The following is a 21,042-nucleotide window of genomic DNA, read 5'->3' as shown; positions in this document are numbered from 1 at the left end:
TATAATATTTTGTGGTGTACAACTCACTGTGTTTCCAAAGAGAACACAAACTCTCTTAATACAGGAGAACAAACACCTATCAAATATTATAGAACACACTCAAATATGTGTATACTGAGAGAGGAACTCAGAATGGGATGCCTTGAAATGTTCGAATGATGCATCTATTTATAGATGCATCATCCAGTGTGAACCAGGAAATTGCGCACAATTTCATCACGCAATTTTCATCCAACTTTGTTGACCCACGAAATATGCCAACCCTCCACGTTTAAAAAACTCAGCCAACTTTGATTATTTCACCCGACATGCATTTATTGCATGTCGGCTACCGACAAAACCCTAGCAGCTTCCGTCTTCCTCCAACTGATATCTGCGTAAAGTCTTCTCTGTTTGTTTTCCTCCCTTCACTACTCTGCCTCTTTTTTTTTCTTCACGTGTAGATTTCTATCTATTCTCTGCTTCTTTCCTGGTCTTCTCTCCTTTTTTTCACGTTTCTTTTTATCTCCACTTCATGAGTTTAATCCTCCAAATCTTCAAAGCTCATGTAAAGTTCAAAAATTGTATATAAGATTGTTAAATTTTATTTTTAAAATATTTATCAAGATCTGCGCAGATTTCTTCTAAACTTTAAAATTCTCAGGTAAATATTTTATTACCTTTATTTTGGTATTTTGTTGCATTTGAAGTTCTTGTAGAATCATCTTCTCCAAAATTAGGTTTTTTCATCTTTTGTTCAAATCTGTGAATATTATAAAATTAATTCAGATAAACATAAATATTATCTCTAAAATCTCTATAAAATTTGAGATTATCAAACAACCCTTGCCTCGTTTCTACCCTTCAAAATATCAATGTTTATGATGGAACGAGCTCCATGGAGAGAAAAACAAACTTCAAATTCAAAATCTTTTGATATTAAATATTCAAATGGTATATAACAATTGTTGGGTAAGTGGTATTTTGTTTAAAATACATATTTATTTTAAACCTAATTATATTTATATGTATATTTATAGGGATATATTTATGGTTTTCGAAAACGAGAATATTTTTTCTCCATTTGTTGTGTGGCGATCATATCATTCATATACTCATCTTATTTCCAACCGAAAATGAGAATGGATTCGAGGAGAAATGACATATTGAATTATGAGGATGGTAGATGAAGAACTCTATGTTTTAGTTTCGATCTAGTAGTTATTTTATTTTTATTTCGCAGTTGTAGTAATATTTCATGTGTGATATTTCCGTGTTGTAAAGATAACATTTGATGTTTTATGGAATGAATCATAGCCTTGTTGTTTTCAAATATTTATTGGAACACAAAAATTCTTGTGAGACGGTCTCACAAATCAATTTCGTGGGTCGAATATCTTATTTGAGTCATCTATAAAAAAATATTAATTTTATGCTAAGAGTACTATTTTTTATTTTGAATATCGATAGGTTGATCCGTCTCACAAATAAAAATTTCGTGCAACCGTTTCACAAAAAACTTACTATGATTTCTATCAATATTTATTACTTATTATATTTGGTTACTTTGTCATATGTAATTTAAAGAGAAAATCTTTGTGGTTCCAAGGTTGAAAATTTGGATTGAAGTTCCTCTCCACGACCACGAGTATTCAAAAACAATCCCCCGCAACTTCCAAATCCTCACTGTCTCACCGGAAATTTCTCCCTACATCTATTTCCGTGTCCTCTTCAAACTTCTCCCCTTGATTTCGTTACCATTCCTTTATCCAATTCACACGCCAACACCTGTAACTACATCTTTTCTCTTCTTTTTTTTTTTGGGTTTTCGGTTCCTGATAAATTCTCCGAATCTTGAAGAAAATCCGCTAAATCTCATAAAAATCCGACCCAGTTATGCTAATCTTTCGATTATGCATTCATTCTGCTGTGTTTCGTCGATAGCACTGACCAATTCCAACATGCAAGCCTCTTCCTCTGCACCGCAGCCGCCCTTCGATCCACAGACTAGAAGTCAACAGAATCCCGCGATCTCGCGGGCCTCATCGGCGCGGGATTCTGGGATGGATCGGAGTTTGGTCGGTGCTTTGAATAACAACAGCAATATGATCCACAACCACAGCCGGGAAGTGAAGATTAACGATATAGTGGGTAATGGGATATCTGGAGTTTTGTACAAATGGGTTAATTATGGTAAAGGGTGGAGGCCTCGGTGGTTTGTTTTGCAAGATGGGGTTTTGAGTTATTATAAGATCCATGGACCTGATAAAATTGTTGTTAATCAAGACACCGAGAAGGGATCGAGAGTGATTGGAGAAGAGTCGATGAAAAGGATTTCTAGGCAGCATCATGTTCACCTTCACCACCATCACAGGAATGGGAATAGTGGGTCTCCTTCAAAAAGTCGGAAGCCTGTCGGCGAAGTCCATTTGAAGGTTTCGTTTCTCATTTTTTTCCAGTTAATTGTATTGCGAGGGATGTCTGTTATTCGTATGTTTGTGGTATTTTATGTTAATTCGTTAAAATTGATTGAGTATGATTGTTTGGATAAAGATTAGGCCTGTGAAATTTAACTTCTGTTGGCGGATAATGAGTTATCTGGATATTCTTTAGTTTCTAGGCTGAGAATTTTGATGAAAAATTGTTGATTTTGCTAATCTTCAGGTATTAAAAATAAGGGGAATGGGAATCATTTTTCTTGTTTTTGGTAATTACCATCTATTAAATCTTTTGATCGATAAAGTTGTTTCATATAGAGAGGTTTGCATATGTTTTCTTCGATTATATCACTCGTTCTCATCTGTCATAACATTCTTGACAATCTCTTTAACCGTTCTCTGAGTTTTAATGTCTTGTATGTTATTGGTTTGTGCATGCCTTGAGCATACTTGTATTTGAAGTTACAAATGCTTGGTCTTTTACAAGTAAATAGTTTCTCCGTAGGTATCGTCTATTCGCGAGAGCAGATCAGATGATAAGAGATTTTCCATTTTTACGGGGACAAAGAGGCTTCATCTAAGATCTGAGAGCAGAGAGGATCGAATGGCATGGATGGAAGCACTGCAGGCTGTAAAGGACATGTTCCCTAGGATATCCAACAGCGAGTTAATGGCTCCCATGGAAGATATTGTTGTCTCTACCGAGAAATTGAGGCAGAGATTGTTGGAAGAAGGCTTGAGTGAGGCTGCCATTCAGGACAGCGAACAGATCATGAGGAATGAGTTTGCATCAATGCAGAACCAATTGATGTTGTTTAAGCAGAAGCATTGGCTCCTCATGGACACACTGCGACATTTAGAGGTACATGTTATGATTAACAGAAAACGTCCTACCGGTCGAATTCAGAATTCTTCTTCAGTTTCTTCTCCAAAGAATTATCCACATTAAAGTGCTTTCAGCTTTCCTTAGGTTTATAGCTTGGTGGCTCAGACTTGTGAGGAGTTTGTTTCATTTTCCCAACTCTGCAGAATGGCTGTAATTCAGTGATTTATTATTCTTATATTATTTTGTATAGGGTCACGGTCTGAAATTGGTTGCTTTACGTATTTCTTTAGTAGAGATTGCTTGATCTGAAATTGGTTGTTGAATAATTTGTATCATTTGGTTAGTAAATTTATGTTTGATTGATTTGATGATTAACAATGTATGTCCTTCGTTTTATTTTGTCAGCAAATGGGAAGTTTTAATCTTCTCATGAGGTGGTTATTTGTTGATCGGTTGCTACTTTAAATATTTGCCAGTTTTTCAGTGTGGAAGTGGAAGACAGATGGGATATGGGGATTTTGTGTGCAAGATAGATTTACAATTCTAGGGTGATTCGTGCAGCTCATTAACCATCCAGGCAATAGGGAAATTTCTGTGTTTTTTCTCACCTGTTTTGTTCTAGAGTGAGTTATCCGAATATATAACGAGATTACCTGTCTAAGTTAGAAATTTCTGTGTTTTTTCTCACCTGTTTTTCTCATTTCATTTGTAAAGAATATCATAGAAGCAATGACTTGGGCAAGGGGTAAGGTCTTGGAAGAGAGTATGAAAGTAATATAAGGGGGAGTTTGTCGGAGCGAAAAATATTCTGGTTTATTTGTTTCTGTTAGCTTATCTAGGGCAAGAAAATTTAGCGTTTCCTTGAGAGAGAGCCAGCATGGGGAAATCTTTGTCTTCTTCCTTGTTTAGTGTTCGTTGGAATCATTAGGAACTGTACTTTGTTCAGAATTCAACGACAACATGTTTCATATTTTTTTGCTCTTTTGTGTTGTGGTCGCATCTACAACTAAAAGGATATCGATGGTCATTCACGTTTTTTTTTGTATCGGTGCAAACCCTCTTTTTCTTGGTAAACATGTGGAAAAACAAACATAAAGTTATTGCTTTTGGGGGATTTTGATTGTTCTTACTAATGTGCTTTGACATTGCCGTGAATAGTTTCTGTGTTGTCAAGGACACCTTGTCGAATCCCCATCCCTGTGTGTGGAACCTCCTCTATCCTACTGTGTCATAAGCTAACACCATGCAAGAGTTCTGATGTGTTTGTAAGTTGAAACGAGCAGTAATACAATTATAGTAGCATCCACTTGCATGCAGCAGTGGCTTCAGTTCAGCTTCCGGAGTTGGGGAAGTTATCAAACTATTAGAACTCTGACTGTTCGATTTATGAAGTGTTGTCGGTTATTCAATCTGCTTATCTTCATAGAATAAATATTGAAGCGCATTGTCTAGAACTTTAACTAACTTGGAAGTTGGTATACGGACGAGCTTGTGACACTTACCACTTTTACATTTAGCTTCAAGAGTTCATGCTCTTGCTAATATGTGGAGAAGAATCCGTTCCTCAACTCAATTAAAGAAAATTTGGTGATTCAGATAATAATTCTTGATAATTGGATGTAATTGAAAGTTGGGTTTCATCAAACTTTGGCCTTCTCTTTTAACAAAAAGATTTCTTCGGAGATTTGATGTGTGCTTATTATGTCGTGGTGCTAAATTGAAGATAAAGAAATTGAATATTTTCTTCTAGATATTTTTAGCAAAAACTGAGGCTGATTCTTTGACTGTTGGACACCACAGAACTCTGTTTCCGTACAATTGTTTTATGTTATCCTACTCACTTTTTTTATGAACTATTTATTTATTTATGCATTTTTTGCTAGTTTCTTGTCTTGACTTTTATTTTAGCGCTTTTTTATCTTTGAAGATTTTCATTACTTTATTCACTTACTCTTCTTTTAGAACCGGACAAGCCCTCGTAAGTAGTCATATTTAATGTAGTTATTTTTTTAGTAAATACTCCATTAGTTATAAGCAATTTTTATATCAAGAGTGTGTCTCGAGTTCCTACTCATATTGTTACAGGTTAATATTTTGAATTCAGTCTTGTAATAAATCTGTGTTCTTTTGTTTGTGTTTTTTTTAGTAAATACTCCATTAGTTATAAGCAATTTTTATATCAAGAGTGTGTCTCGAGTTCCTACTCATATTGTTACAGGTTAATATTTTGAATTCAGTCTTGTAATAAATCTGTGTTCTTTTGTTTGTGTTAATTTACTCATCACTTTCTTTACTTGTTTATTTAAAATACTGTTTCTTTGTTGTGAAGACAGAGAAGGTCGATCTGGAGAATACAGTAGTTGATGAGAGCCAAAGACAATTGAAAGAAGTTGGATCATCCAATACATCAAGACAGGACAAGTACAGTGGTATGCTTCGACAGCCTGGTTTTCTTTTTAATATTTTGGCTTGCATGGTTGAGTAGTTCACCTTGACGTGATTGATTCATGTTCGTGTTTTTGGAATTGAAGTCAAGCACAAGTGTTGCATTCAAGTTTGCTATTGGCCTATTTCAATGCTGGTTTATCTATTCATAGATAGTAATTTGCGATTGGTAAATTATTGCTGATGCATGTTTTATCCGTAGAATCAGTGAACTATTTGGTTGTTTCCACTTATTTATATCGATCTTTTAAACTTTAAACAGAAAGTGCAAGTGAATCAGAAGATGAAAGAGTAGATGCAGCAGAGGAAGATACCGATGAAGAAGACAATACATTCTTTGACACCAAAGATTTTCTTTCGTCTAGCTCTTTCAAAAGCAGTGGTTCTGACTTTAGGACATCGTCACTTTCATCTGATGACAATGCGCTTTACGATTTTGAAGATGAGGATAATATTGATCCTGCAATTAAATCTACTGGAACTAACTTTTCTTATGTCAAGCGTCGGAAGAAATTGCCAGATCCTGTTGAGAAAGAGAAAGGAGTTAGTTTATGGTCGATGATAAAAGATAACATAGGGAAGGACCTTACCAAAGTGTGTCTTCCGGTCTACTTCAATGAACCTCTCTCTTCCTTGCAGAAATGTTTTGAAGATTTGGAGTATTCGTATCTTCTGGATCGGGCTTATGAATGGGGGAGGAAGGTTGGTTGTGGGCAAGTGTGTTATTTATTTCAATTTCTGTTATGATGTTAATTAAATTTATGTATAGGTAAACTGTAGTTTTCAAAGAAAAAATAAAGAAAGAACTTTGACATTGTTTTCTGGTGGATTATTAATGAGAATCATTTACTATTATTGTGTTGCAAAGTTGGAGTCTAAGCTTACTAAGGAAGTCCAATGAGAATGCTCTTTCACACCTATAATTTTTCAGTTATTATATTCTAATCTGTGATTGACTTATATTTGATAGGGCAACAGTCTTATGAGGATTCTAAATGTAGCAGCATTTGCAGTATCTGGATATGCTTCAACTGATGGGAGAAATTGTAAACCATTCAATCCATTGTTAGGAGAGACATATGAGGCTGATTATCCAGACAAAGGCCTCCGTTTTTTCTCGGAGAAGGTTTTATTATCATTACCTGGAACAAACTCTTGTCCATTTCTTATCGTTTTCAAAGCTATATTGGCATTTTAGAGACGTGCTATCCTGTAAATTTTCCGATGCTTTTGTGTCTAGAATAGTTTGAAAAGAATATTAGTTTGGGAGAAGGTTGGAATGAAGATGGATTTCTTGATTTTACTACCCAAATGCAATCTATTCATTTTCCACATATTAGTTGCGTTATAGTAATTACATTTTGTTTTGATTCGTATAATGTTTAGTTTTTAAGCTACACTTTCTGTTTTTCAACAAGTGCATCAAATGCTGAATGTTTATTTAGAACTGTGGGCAGTGTTGTCCTATTGATCTGGTCTCAAAGTCCCAAGGAATAATGGAAAACAAGAACTAGGGACTGGTGAGAGTTGGGATGGGGAAGATTTCATTTTATCATGTTTTGTGGTGAATAATCTTTTTTTTAATGAGAAATAATTCTTTTCATTTAAATATTCAATGATCCTTGTCATCTAAATATGAAATGGTTGGTCTGAGTTGCCTGTTCGAGTTCCAAAGTCATGACTGGTGGCAGAATAATGAGTATGCAGAAATCAGTAACAACTCCCGGTCTATTGATTGCCTTAAATTATTAATTTTGCTATTTTCGAATTTTGTTTTATTTCCCATGACCAAAAAGAGTGCTGATGCTGTTTTATTTGGAACAGGTGAGTCACCATCCTATGATTGTAGCATGTCATTGCGATGGTACAGGCTGGAGGTTTTATGGCGATAGCAATCTGAAAAGCAAATTTTGGGGTCGCTCCATTCAACTTGATCCAGTTGGTATTTTAACTTTAGAATTTGACGATGGAGAAATCTACCAGTGGAGCAAGGTATTGTTTGCAAAATATTTTATTGCTCTTTTTTTTATGTCCTTCAATAATAAAGGTCTTGTAATGACAGGTAACGACATCTATTTACAACCTCATATTGGGCAAATTGTATTGTGATCATTATGGTACAATGCGGATACAAGGAAATCACGGTTACTCCTGTAAATTGAAATTCAAGGAACAGTCAATTATAGACAGGAATCCTCATCAGGTAGCCTAGTCTCCCTTAGCTGTAATGTCTTTATTGTCAGAGAGTGATATTGTGTTATCTCACTTTACAATAAATAAACTTTGTGTTTCTTATTTCTTATTATTACATTTAACAGATACCTGCAGTTATATTTTCACATTTGTTTTTGGTAAAAAACTCTGCGCCAACAAACAATAATATGAACTACTTGAAATAAATCTTCAAGTTACCATTAGCATGCATGGAGTGATATGCACGATACTTTTGTGCCAAGCATATGAGAAGATCCAGTTAGTACTCCTTTTGCGCATCTTGGAGAAACGAGTATGATAAATTAGCCTGAGAATAGTTTTTACTTTTTTTCCCATTAGATTGGAGGATATAGGGTGCATTTGCTCGTACAATCTTTCGAAGTAGGTTTGTAATTTGGATATAACAGGGAAGTTGGATGTAGTCTTCCATGTGATGAATGCAATCCTTTCAGTTCATCATCTTTTGCCGTATTGCACTGTGATGAATGGCTGATGGATTTTGTGGGTCGTATTTTAGTCGAACGACTTGACTTTTGCAGGTGCAGGGCATAGTCCAAGAAAAGAGTGGAAAGACAGTGGCAACCCTATTTGGAAAATGGGATGAAAGTTTGCATTATGTGAATGGAGATTGCGCGTCCAAAGGAAAATCCCATGAATCTTTTGCAGAAGCCCACTTGCTCTGGAAACGCAGCAAGCCTCCTAAGTTTCCTACACGCTATAACTTGACGCAATTTGCCATCACACTGAATGAGCTAACACCAGGGCTAAAGGTTAATATTGAATATCACGGTGTTAGGTGTTTTGCATGTGTTGCTTGTTGCGTCTTCTTCGAGTCAAAGTTACGAAGTTGGTCTATTCATAATTTGGTATCTTATCATTTTGAACGTCTCTTTTTTTGGTTGTATAATGTTTGAATTTGCTTTAGATGCCACCTTGATTTTCTCATCGCATCGACTTTTTAACCTATGTAATCCATTTGATAAATATTGTCATATGCATCGATTTGTATACAATGGATGCGGAGTCTGCTTATCCACATTCTTTTATAAGCAATCTGTGTCCACAAACGATCTTTCTCATTTGTGCAACATTTAAAGCCTGGAAATTATTACAGCATAGCTGGACATGAAAAGAATATGCATCCCTATCTTGAGGACTTTATTATTGCATCACATAAAACGTGGACGACTTTTCACCTGTTTCAGGAAAAGCTTCCCCCCACAGACTCGAGACTGAGACCTGATCAAAGGTGCTTGGAAAATGGGGAGTACGAAATGGCAAATGCTGAAAAGTTGCGCCTAGAGCAGCGGCAACGACAGGTAATTGGTTTCACCATGACAGTATTTAAGAAGTATTATTTTATATTTTTTAGTCTGTTTTCCATACCAATATACAAGCCTTTTTCACCACAATTATACTCTCACTCTCAGAACCCTTTTCTTCAATCGAACTAGTGCACTGCCTCGGCTTTACTTTTGAAAACATGCATGTAACACATACATAGTTATTATCTACACGAATCTCATACGACGGTTAGAGATTTTGGCTGATGAAATTAACGAGTAGTTAAATCTTTATAAAGTGTAGTTCCTGGTTTCAGTACTAACATATCTGTGGAAACTAGGCCCGGAAAATGCAGGAACGAGGTTGGAAACCACGATGGTTTGCGAAAGACAAAGAATCCGATACCTACCGGTACATCGGTGGGTATTGGGAAGCAAAAGAACAAGGCAACTGGGAATCATGTCCGGATATTTTTGGCCAAATACCAGTAGATCAGATTATAGAGTAAGTAGAAAGGAACCATTCTCGATTTTTACTGTTTTTTTTTTCTTTTTGGTTGTGAAAATAGGAAATATATTGGGGGAATGGCTGATGATTGGACAGTGTCCTCAGGTGAAGCAACCAAAGTTGTTTCATATTGTTCATTCTTTTTTCTTCAATTTTCTCCATATTTTTATTTAAAGTACTGTATAATAATAAAAAGTACTAAAGTTCCGAAGGAAAATCTTGTTTACTCTTGTTTGGTAGACATGTGTACATTGCTTTAACATATATATTGCCATCAATGAAATTATATCTTAGCATATAAGAGGTACATCAAGAAATTGAGATATATGGGTAAAAAAAATATTTAATGTTCTTTTGTATTATTCAAGATTCTTGGAAAATAGAAAAGATGAGCAAAGAGAATAATTCAGTCTAGGTATTGCAACTGCTGGTATGAGATGGTTTGGTCAATTTTAGGACATACCTCAAAATCCGGTGGTTTTGATCTTCAGACAGACCTGTAATATAAAATTTGAGCCAAATACTATTAGATACTGCTTGATCAATAATATTAATATAGGAAAATGAAGGATAAATAATTGAGTAGGTCTCTTGTGAGACGGTGTCACGAAACTTTATCTGTGAGACCGGTCATCTCTACCGATATTCACAATAAAAAGTAATAGTCTTAGAATAAAAAGTAATATTTTTTCATGGGTGACTCAAATACCCCATTTCTATTTTTTTTCCCTAGATCTTTTTGAAAATTAAATAATAATAATAATAATAATAATAATAATAATTAGGACTATAATCCCGTGTATATTTACTTTTCAAAAGAAAAACCGATTATTGCTTAATATTTTTCCAGAGATATTTATTCAAACATAATTTTTTTCTTATTCAAATTCAAGAATATTAAATTATTATTTCCTCGTAAATTTAACCCAAATTTGATATTTTCTCTCCGATAAGGTTAGTCTATGCTACATTGGAGATGTTTCTTTTCCTATTTAATATAATTAAATTATGTGAATCTCATATATTTTTATGAAAGTTGAAATATATGTTGATTATCCAAATGTTTAAATTTGACCGCATCAAGAAATACTTTAGTTGTATCGTAAAATAATTCTATTACCAAGTCCCATCTAATTCCGTCTCTGCACTGTGTTCTTCTTCCATCTTCTTCCTTCTTCCTTCTTCCCCTCTTACTTTAAGCTAGATTTTAAAATTTCATCTCTATTTTCGACAAAATCCTTCTTCCAAATCTAAGCACTGCTAAAGGTCTCAATCTCATTTTGTTTTATTGGGCTTTACATTTTTGTTATGATATTATCTGATATGATTTTTGTATGGGGATCGATTTTCGGTATATCGATCCATTTCAGATGATTTTCTGATATTTGACTACATAATTTTTGTGAACAATCAAAAGTGCATTGGCTGAAAGGAGTTTTTTCAAGTTGAAAGACTAAATGATATTGGTATGTTAGTGATAAAAAAAATTGGTCGAGAAAATAGATTATACAAACTTAATCGATACCGTCGCTTCCAAAATTGCTATGCGAGCAATATTCAGCTGATTGTGTATTAGTTCGAAACATGAATTTTATATTTTGTTTGGATGATCTTGGTTTTATTAGTATTTACTTATGACATATTGTTTTGGATGATATATTTGTCCATCTTTTATTTCTAGAATTTATGTTATTTTTACTATTATATTTATTGATGAAAAAATAAATGTTTAACTTCAAGGACATCATTTTTTATGCTCATCCCAAACCTCAAAAATCCCAAATCGGGCAATAAATCCAGGTTGTTAATTATGGTTAGAGTTTAGAACATTTATTATTTAATATATATATATATATATATATATATATATATATATTATGGTTAGAGTTTAGAACATTTATTATTTAATAATATATATATGGAGACGAGTCTATTAGAATTTTACTCGCCCTTACCCGGTTCTAGAGCTGTTAACCGTTTTTGGATCTGTTCCACACCCCGTTTGATTATGTTTATTTTCATCTCTAATTATCACACAAGATTTCTCGATCATCTCGAATTTATTTAGGGATATCTCAGGCAAGGTAAAAGTCGAGCACTCCCCCGATCGAATTGTTTTAAAATGATATAGTTTTATCATTATTGTTATGAATAGTAGAGAATATAGAGAAGAGAGAATGATTTAGCGTACTTCATTCATAATTTGAGACCTCTATTTATAGAGTAGTTTTACAGAATTTGAATAGGTAATAATATCAATATTCATCTACAATATCTTTTCTATAATACTCCCCCTTAGATGATTATCGACTCAACAAATTACTCCTAAGAGATGCGGGAGTTCAAATGCTTCCTCGTTAAAACCTTGTCAGTAAAACCCAATGGAAAAACCTGAACGAAGGAAAAAGAGTACAACAATAGATACTCCCCCCGATCTCAATCATCTGAGATCCTTCAACTGATGCATCCCTATCTTGTGCACCAATTTCTTGAATGTTGAAGTTGGCAATGCCTTATAAATAAGTTAGCCACATTGTCGCTTGAGCGAATTTGATGGATGTCAATATCACCATTTTCTTGAAGCTCGTGTGTATAGAAAAAGTTTGGTGAAATATGCTTTGTTCTATCACCTTTGATGTAGCCTTCTTTTATCTGCGCAATGCAAGCAGTATTATCTTCGAATATTACTGTTGGGCTATCTTTGGCTATTGGGAAACCACATGATTCTTGAATATGTTGTGTCATAGATCTCAACCACATACACTCCCGACTTGTTTCATGCATTGCAATGATCTCAGAGTGATTTGAAGATGTCGCTGTTAAGGATTGCTTCACCGACTTCCATGATATTGCAGTGTCCCCTCGTGTAAACACAAAACCTCTCTGGGATTTAGCTTTATGTGGATCAAAAAGATATCCTGCATCTGCATATCCAACTAAAGAAGATTTTGATTTTGTCGAATAAAATAATCTCATATCAGTTGTACCCCAAAGGTAACGAAATATGTGTTTTACACCATTCCAATGTCTTCGGGTTGGACATGAGTTATATCTCGCTAAAAGATTAACATAAAATGATATATCTGGGCGAGTACAATTTGAGAGATATGACAGTGCACCAATGACATTTAGATATGGTACTTCTGGACCAACGATTTTTTCTCCATTTTCAGGTGGTCGAAAAGGATCTTTGTTAGCATCAAGTGATCGAACAAACATCGGTGATGCTAATGGGTGTGCTTTTTCCATGTAAAAACGCTTTAATATTTTTTCTGTATATGATGATTGATAAGGCAAAATTTTGTCTTTCCTAAATCTTTCATCTCAAACTCATTTTTCAAGTAATTTGGCAGTTTTAGTAAGCTCTTTGGAGTGCCAATAAAATTTAGATCATCAACATATACTGCCACAATTACAAAACCCTCATCTATTCTTTTTATAAAAGCGCATGGACAAATAGCATTATTTGTGTATCCTTCTTTTAACAAATATTCACTAAGATGATTGTACCACATGCAACCAGATTGCTTTAATCCATATAAGGATTTATGCAGTTTTATTGATAACATAGCCTTGGGCGCTTCACCATTTTCTTTCGATAGTTTGAATCCTTCGGGCACACACACAGACACACACATATATATATCACTATCAAGTGAACCATAAAGTTAAGCAGTTACAACATCCATAAGTCGTATATCAAGAGTTTCTGATACTGCTAAACGGATTAGGAATCGAAAAGTAGTGGCATCCATAACAGGTGAATATGTTTCCTCATAGTCAATTCCAGGTATCTGCGAGAAAACTTGGACTACGATTCGGGCCTTGTATCTTACAATTTCACCACTTTCATTCCTCTTTCGTACAAAAACCCATCTGTATCCTCCTGGGATTACATTCTCAGGTGTTCGTCCTACAGGTATAAACACTTTATGTTTTTCTACTGAGTCTAATTCAGTTTGTATGGCCTTTTCCACTTTGGCCAATCATCTCTTTGTTGACAATCCTTAATGGATTGTGGTTCTGGGTCTTCAATATGTAGGATGTCAAGGGCGACATTTAGGGCAAAGACATTGTCAACAATTGTGTTATTTCGATCCCACAATTTTCGAGATGATATATAATTTATTGAAATCTCATTATTTTCTTGAGAATTTGATTCTTCAGAAATAACATTATCCAAGTTTGGTTCATTGATTTCTCTTACTATATCATCCAAGATTTCTTCTTCGGGAACTTTTGAATTTTCTTTCTCTTGTACCTTTCTTTTCGAGGTACAATATCCTTGGAACCAATTGTTCGACCACACTTATGGCGTATTTTAGATTCATTTGCTAGTTGAATAATAGCTGGTCCTACGGGGACATCAATTTTTACAGGGGTATTCTCTGCATGTATATGTGACTTTGTCATATTCTTTGTATTAACAAAAGCATCAGGCAATTGATTTGCAATTATTTGCAAGCGAATTATTCTTTCAACTTCTTGCTCACATTGATTATTTCGGGGATCATAATGAGATAGTGTTTTCTCATTCCAACAAATCTTTTGTTGTTCTTTGGGACACAACTTTGTTTCCCCTAGATTTGGAGATTCCAATTCATCGAAGTGGCAATCTGCAAATCTCTCAGTAAACAAATCTCCTGTTAAAGGTTCCAAATATCTAATAATAGATGGTGAATCATATCCCACATAAATCCCAAGTCTACTTTGTGGCCCATTTTTGTTCGTTGTGTAGGTGGAAGAGGGACTTGTACTGCACAACCAAATACTCGAAGGTGAGAAACATCAGGCTCTCGACCATAAGCAAGTTGTAAGGGTGAGTATTGGTGATAATTAGTTGGTATTATACGAATCAATGATGCAGCATGTAATATGGCATGGCCCCACACAGATGATGGAAGTTTGGTTCTCATCAGTAATGGTCTAGCAATTAATTGCAAACGCTTAATAAATGACTCTGCTAAGCCATTTTGTGTATGAACATGGGCAACCGAATGCTCAACTAAAATCCCTATTGACATAAAATAGTCATTAAATGTCTACGATTTAAATTCAGCAGCATTATCAAGACGAATTGTCTTGATTGAGTGATCTGGGAATTAAGCTCGTAATTTAATAATTTGCGCAAGTAATCTAGCAAAAGCTATATTTTGAGTTGAAAGCAAACTAACATGTGACCATCTAGTAGACACATCAATCAATACATGAAGTATCGAAATGGTTCACATGGTGGGTGTATAGGCCCACAAATATCCCCATGAATTCTCTCCAAGAAGGTTGGGATTTCAACATCAACCTTGTAGGGGAAGGTCTTATAATTAGTTTGCCTTGTGAACAAGTTACACATGGATAATCATTGTGTAAAAGAATCTTTTGGTTCTTTAGAGGGTTTCCATGTGAGTTAATTATTATTCTGCGCATCATTGTTGCCTCAGGGTGACCAAGTCGATCATTGCCATAATTTGAAGCTCTGTTGGTCAACAAACTTCTAGTTTGTGACAATGTTTGCTTCGACTGTTTTTATTGTTGTAAAATATATTCCAGAAGGAGTGTACATAATTTTTCTTTTATCTGCTTCTGGCCAGATATAATAGATGTTATGCAAAGGTATTCGAAATTATTTTCATTTAATGTTTCAATATGATATCCATTTCGGCGGATATCTTTAAAGCTAAGCAAATTTCTACTGGATTTGCTTGCATATAGGGCACTTTCAATAAATAGGCTTGTATTATTTGGTAAAATGATTTTTGTCTTTCCATAACCTTCAATAATTTTTGATGCACCCGATATTGTTGTAACATTAATTTCAGCTAATGTCAACTCCAAAAAATACCTTTTATTTTGAAGAATGATATGTGTTGTACCACTGTCCACTAAGCATTCATCCTAACATTTCATCGTTAATCTAAAATAAAAATATAATTCAATAAGCTAAATATGATAAATAATGTGTAAGACTTTCAAAGGAAATATTTGATTGAATAATGAAAAAATTTATTGAATAACAAAATAAACCTTCATGACAAATCCTAAACATGAACTGAACATCAAAATAAAAACGAGACCACGATAACCTAATAAACCATAGAAATTCAAAGTAGGAACAAGACCAATGAAAGTAATTACTTATTATTTTCTAACACACCACCACCAATCAAATTATCTATATTTCCATCTGGATTTGCAAAGAAATCAGAGACGTCCAAGTGAGTTATATCAATTGGATCATCATTGTCCACACAATTTATCTCCATTTTTCCATTTTTATTGATTGAGTTTTGGTATAGATCCAAAAGATATTTTGTCGTACCACAGGTACGAGACCAGTGCCCTTCCATTCCACATCTATAACATTTTTCTTCATATACTTTGGAACTCTTTTCCTTTGCTTCTTCATTATTGGAATTCCACTGCTGGTGGCTTATTTTATATTTCTTTCCATTTTGTTGTTGATAGTATCTTATTTGGCCACGCCCACGTCCACATTGACTTTTGTTGTTATGATTTTGAGTGGAATTAGCATTCGCGTCAGGAAATGCAATTTCATATTCTTCAGGAAATGTAGTTCCATTTGCTTCAGGAAATGGTGTGGATCCAGTTGGGCGCATTTGGTGATTTTCATGAGCAGCTCATTGTTTTGTTCAACAACTAGTAAGCATGAGATGAGTTCAGAGTACCTTTGAAATCCACGTTCACGATATTGCTACAGCAAGAGCAAGTTTGATGCATGAAAAGTGGAGAATGTTTTTTCTAACATGTCTTGATCAGTGACTTTCTCTCCACAAAGTATCAGTGTGGAACTAGTCTTGAATAATGCAGAGTTATAGTCACTTACGGACTTAAAATCTTGTAACCGTAGGTGCATCCATTCATATCAGGCTCTTGGGAGAACTACAGTTCGTTGATGGCCAAATCTTTCTTTTAGATTTTTCCAAAGCTCTTGTGGCTCTTTCACAGTGAGATATTCGACTTTCAATCCATCATTAAGGTGATGACGGAGAAAAATAAGTGCCTTTGCACGATCCTGCTCGGACATTTCATTTCCTTCTTTTATTGTATCTCCTAAATTCATAGAGACAAGGTGGATCTCGGAATCCAAAATCCATGATAAATATTTTTTTCTAGTCAAGTCAAGTGCTTCAAATTCAAGTTTGGTGATGTTCGCCATTGCAACTTAAAAAAAAAATTATATAATTAGAATTATGACATAAATAAAGTAAGATTGCATTACTATTATTGAAAATAAATATTATAACAAATTATACACATGTTATCATTTTCACTATACAGTTTTCTTATTCTATTTGTTAAACTAACATCGATGCATATAAATAATGAATTATTTTATCTAACCACTATCAAATGTGGTGCATTGAGATGTGCTCAATTAATAATCTATGTATCTATTTCAAATTGCACTAATTACAAATTATAACATTATAAACTAAAGGGAAAAAAACTCTTTTATGCACAATTATTCTAAATAAGTAAAACAAATATCACACAATTCTGTCCAACTTTGTAAACAAGCCATATATTTCTTGAAAAGGAAAAAATCCAACACTTTGGACTCAAAGAAATACAAATTAAATTATAACAAAACTTATGTCTTAAAAAAAAAATTTACTCCCACACCTAGAATTTCTCACATTGTTGTTCTGGTTGTGAAGAAATTTTTGTTATATGTAATGATATCAATAATCATCTACAATATCTTTTCTATAATAATTATAATATTTTGATTTTTTAATAAGTTTCTAAAATATTAAACACTATTTGGTCCAATAATAAATATTATTTAAGTTTTTTACTCATCTAATTCTTGGTTGTGAACTGACTTTATTTTTTCTAAATAATTTCATGCATTTATCTTCTTCAGGAAACTTATTATATAATGGCATAATAAGTTTCCTGAAGAAGATAAATGTATATGGTGTTCAAACTTTGGATAAAACCAAAAAAATTGAAAATCCAAATCAAAAAACCAAACACCAAACCGACAGTCGAATTTCGTAACTCAGATATAAATGTTAAAACCAAAATTTATTTAGTTCGGTTTTGGATTATATATGTCAAAACCGAAAAAAACCAAAAAACCCAAAATTTCATTAAATTAATAATTTAGTTTATATTTTATTTATATTATATATTTTGATATGATATTTAGTGAATGAAGAACCATTTTGAATAATTTTTAGTTGATTGTTCTTTGTTTAATTAATTTAGACCTTATATTTAAATATTTTACAAGAAATAATGTAAAAAGTTAATATATTATATTATGCAATATATTTATATTATTAATTTAAATAATTATATCAAAATCGAATTAACTAACTGAAATAACCAATCTATTTTGGTAGAAAATCGAGTCGAAAGAAAACGTAATGTCTCAAAAATTTGAAAGCCCACGTGAATCATATGCATGCACAGAGACGGATTGATATAAGGGCTGTACTGGGCTGTAGCCGACCCCATTTTCAAAAATTTAGCGACGGTTTTGCGACGGTTTGTACAACCGTCGCCGATGGGGATCGGCGACTGTTTTAATTATACCGTCGCTGCTAGCGACGGTTTATTCAAATGTGAATAAAAACAGTCGCTATTAGCGACGGTTTTTCAAAAAACAGTCGCTAATGGCGACGGTTGTTCCAAAAACCGTCGTACATCCGTCCAATCAAGTCCGGACCATTTATAAGGATGAGACCAAATACATTTTATTCTTGTTTAAGATTATAACTTGAACTATTTGAAAATGGAACATCAATCTGCTGCAAAGAAAGGAAAAACATTGATATCTTCTTTCTTTAAGAAGAGAGATCGTCAAGCTAGTGAAGATACTTCAATTCCTACGGTCCTTACAATGCAACATCAATCCAGTGAAAGTCTTCTATTTCCCAATATCCAAATTCCTTCATGTTCCTCTCCTAGAGACGATCATCAGTCTTCGTCTACTTTTATTGAACGAGATCCGGGAAAAAGAAAACAGATATGTGAATATCATGTTAATGTACGAGATGAGATAAGACGTTCATATCTAAATATGGGGCCTTATCAACCAGATATGTTGGAGTATCCAGGTACGAAATTTGGAAGCCAGAATCGTCGTTTTCAGAAAAAATGGTTTCAGAAATTTTATTGGTTGGAGTATTCGCCTTCAACAAATAAGGCATATTGTTTCTATTGCTTTCTTTTCCTGAATGATGTTAATTCATCTAATATCTCGGCATTGGTCAATGAAGGATTTGACAATTGGAAAAGGGTAAACCAAGGAAAAACATGTGCTTTTCTTTCCCATATTGGTTCTGCAGCTTCTTCACCTCATACTATGTGTGAGAGAAGGGCTGAAAATTTGATGAGGCCCTCACAACATATTGATAAAGTGATGCATGCACAATCTAAAGAGGAAAAAGAGAAAAATCGTCTGCGTTTGAGCACCTCAATTGTAGCTGTTCGTTGGCTAGCACTTCAAGGTTGTGCTTTTAGAGGTAACGATGAATCTCTATCTTCATCTAATCGTGGAAATTTTCTTGAATTGGTGAAGGCTTTTGCAAAAATGAATATAGAAATTGATGAAGTTGTGCTTGAGAATGCTCCAAAAAATGCCCAATATATCGCTCCAGAAATTCAGAAAGAGATTTTACATATTATGGCCAATAGAGTACGAAAGATGGTTCGTGAAGAAGTTGGAGATAAATATTTTTGTATTCTTGTTGATGAAGCCCGAGATATATCTAAACGAGAGCAAATGGCCATTATATTGAGGTTTGTGAACAATCATGGGATTTTGACAGAAAGATTTTTTGCCATCAAAAGTGTTAGTGACACTACCTCAATGAATTTGAAAAATGAGATATCAAATGTTCTTGTTCATCATGATCTCCATGTTAAGAAAATCAGAGGCCAAGGATATGATGGTGCTAGCAATATGCGTGGAGCCTGGAATGGACTTCAAGCATTATTTCTCAAAGATTGTCCCTATGCATACTATGTCCACTGTTTTGCACATCGTTTACAACTGACATTGGTTTCTGCAGCTAAGGATGTTAGTGTTATTTGGGAATTCTTTTCTCATTTGGACAATATTGTTAATATTGTCACTTCTTCTACTAAGCGCATTGCTGAATTACATACTGCACAAAGAAATGAAATTGAATATATGTTGTCAATTGGAGAACGTGATTCTGGAAGTGGTGCAAACCAGATTGGTAATTTGCAACGAGCAGGAGCTACTCGTTGGAGTTCTCACTATGATTCGGTAAAAAGCTTGATAGGTATGTACACTGCAACTTGCAAAGTTTTTGAAGTTCTCAGTGATCATTCTCCAAATGGAAGAGCTAAGGCTGAAGTTCGGGGGATTTACAGAAACATGGCAAGTTTTGAATTTGTGTTTATTTTGCACTTAATGCATAAAATTATGAGAACAACAGATACTCTTTGTCAAATTCTTCAAAAAAAATCTCAAGACATTTTGACTGCTATCACATTTGTCACTACTACCAAAACTTGCCTTCAAGAATTTAGAGAATGTGGGTGGAATGAATTTCTTCAGGAAGTTAAAGTTTTTTGCTCAAGAAATGAAATTGATGTGCCTGATCTTGATTGTCTATATAAGATTGGACGTTCCTATCGGCAAACTACAATAGAACATCATTACCACTTTGATGTTTTTAATGCAGCAATAGATTTCATTTTGATGGAGTTAAATACTCGGTTCAATGAGTCATCGGTGGAACTTCTTTCTCTTAGTACAGCTTTAGATCCTAAAAATTCATTTGACTCATTTAACAGTGATGATATTTGCAAGCTTGCGAAGAAGTTTTATCCTGGAGATTTTACAGATCAAGAAATTGTTACTTTGGAGTATGAATTGATACATTATAAACTTGATGTGATGCAGAATTTAAAGGTTTCTACACTTGTTGAGTTGTGTCAGCAATTGACCGAGAGTGGACGGTCAAGTGTTTATGTTATGTTGACTAGATTGATTCATCTTGTTTTGACATTACCTGTGTCTACTGCCACTACTGAGCGAGCTTTTTCAGCAATGAAGCATGTGAAGACGGCACTTCGCAATAAAATGGAGGATGACTTTCTTGCCGATTGTTTGACACTCTATATTGAACGAGATTTAGCTAAACATATTGATGTAAATTCTATTATTGATGAATTTTATGTTTTAAAATCTCGTAGGGCACAACTTTGTTGAACGATATAATGTATTTTTTTTAATAATATATAACTTATCATATTGAGTTCAAGCCCCCCTCAACTTTTATTCCTGGATCCGTCCCTGTGCATGCAAGTTATCACATTTCTTATGTATTTTAATTAATTTATTTT

General features: G+C 34.0%; 3 protein-coding genes across 3 annotated transcripts; 2 read left to right on the top strand and 1 right to left on the bottom strand.

The window, feature by feature from the left end:
* The first annotated feature begins 1,568 nt into the window (after positions 1 to 1,568).
* Positions 1,569 to 9,979, top strand: LOC140820219 (oxysterol-binding protein-related protein 1C-like). The gene is made up of 10 exons (XM_073180555.1): positions 1,569 to 2,414; positions 2,923 to 3,279; positions 5,573 to 5,672; positions 5,951 to 6,390; positions 6,659 to 6,814; positions 7,513 to 7,680; positions 7,751 to 7,891; positions 8,442 to 8,672; positions 9,108 to 9,221; positions 9,527 to 9,979. The coding sequence occupies exons 1-10, from the start codon at positions 1,893 to 1,895 to the stop codon at positions 9,692 to 9,694; spliced, it is 2,397 nt and encodes a 798-aa protein (XP_073036656.1). The 5' UTR covers positions 1,569 to 1,892; the 3' UTR covers positions 9,695 to 9,979.
* A 2,039-nt stretch (positions 9,980 to 12,018) lies between these two features.
* LOC140820165 (secreted RxLR effector protein 161-like) lies at positions 12,019 to 12,942 on the bottom strand. Its single transcript, XM_073180489.1, has 2 exons — positions 12,226 to 12,942; positions 12,019 to 12,084 (listed from the first exon to the last, which is right to left on the bottom strand). Exons 1-2 carry the CDS (start codon positions 12,940 to 12,942, stop codon positions 12,019 to 12,021), a joined length of 783 nt encoding a protein of 260 aa, XP_073036590.1.
* Positions 12,943 to 18,454: 5,512 nt separating this feature from the next.
* On the top strand, positions 18,455 to 20,345 carry LOC140820164 (uncharacterized). Its single transcript, XM_073180488.1, has 2 exons — positions 18,455 to 20,071; positions 20,217 to 20,345. Exons 1-2 carry the CDS (start codon positions 18,455 to 18,457, stop codon positions 20,343 to 20,345), a joined length of 1,746 nt encoding a protein of 581 aa, XP_073036589.1.
* Positions 20,346 to 21,042: the final 697 nt, after the last annotated feature.

Source organism: Primulina eburnea, chromosome 18, assembly GCF_022965805.1.
Source record: "Primulina eburnea isolate SZY01 chromosome 18, ASM2296580v1, whole genome shotgun sequence".
Lineage (NCBI taxonomy): Eukaryota > Viridiplantae > Streptophyta > Magnoliopsida > Lamiales > Gesneriaceae > Primulina > Primulina eburnea.
Note: the sequence above shows the minus strand (reverse complement) of the source record. Positions and strands in the feature narration are given on the sequence as shown.

Excerpts from the sequence above, each read along its gene's own strand:
- LOC140820219 (XM_073180555.1), top strand. The coding sequence starts at position 1,893 with ATGCATTCATTCTGCTGTGTTTCGTCGATAGCACTGACCAATTCCAAC. Across the intron at positions 2,415-2,922 it reads TCGGCGAAGTCCATTTGAAG|GTATCGTCTATTCGCGAGAG; the intron begins GTTTCGTTTCTC and ends GTTTCTCCGTAG. Across the intron at positions 7,681-7,750 it reads AAATCTACCAGTGGAGCAAG|GTAACGACATCTATTTACAA; the intron begins GTATTGTTTGCA and ends TTGTAATGACAG.
- LOC140820165 (XM_073180489.1), bottom strand. The coding sequence starts at position 12,942 with ATGGAAAAAGCACACCCATTAGCATCACCGATGTTTGTTCGATCACTT. Across the intron at positions 12,085-12,225 it reads AAATTCGCTCAAGCGACAAT|GTTTTTCCATTGGGTTTTAC; the intron begins GTGGCTAACTTA and ends TCCTTCGTTCAG.
- LOC140820164 (XM_073180488.1), top strand. The coding sequence starts at position 18,455 with ATGGAACATCAATCTGCTGCAAAGAAAGGAAAAACATTGATATCTTCT. Across the intron at positions 20,072-20,216 it reads GGGGGATTTACAGAAACATG|AATTTAGAGAATGTGGGTGG; the intron begins GCAAGTTTTGAA and ends CTTGCCTTCAAG.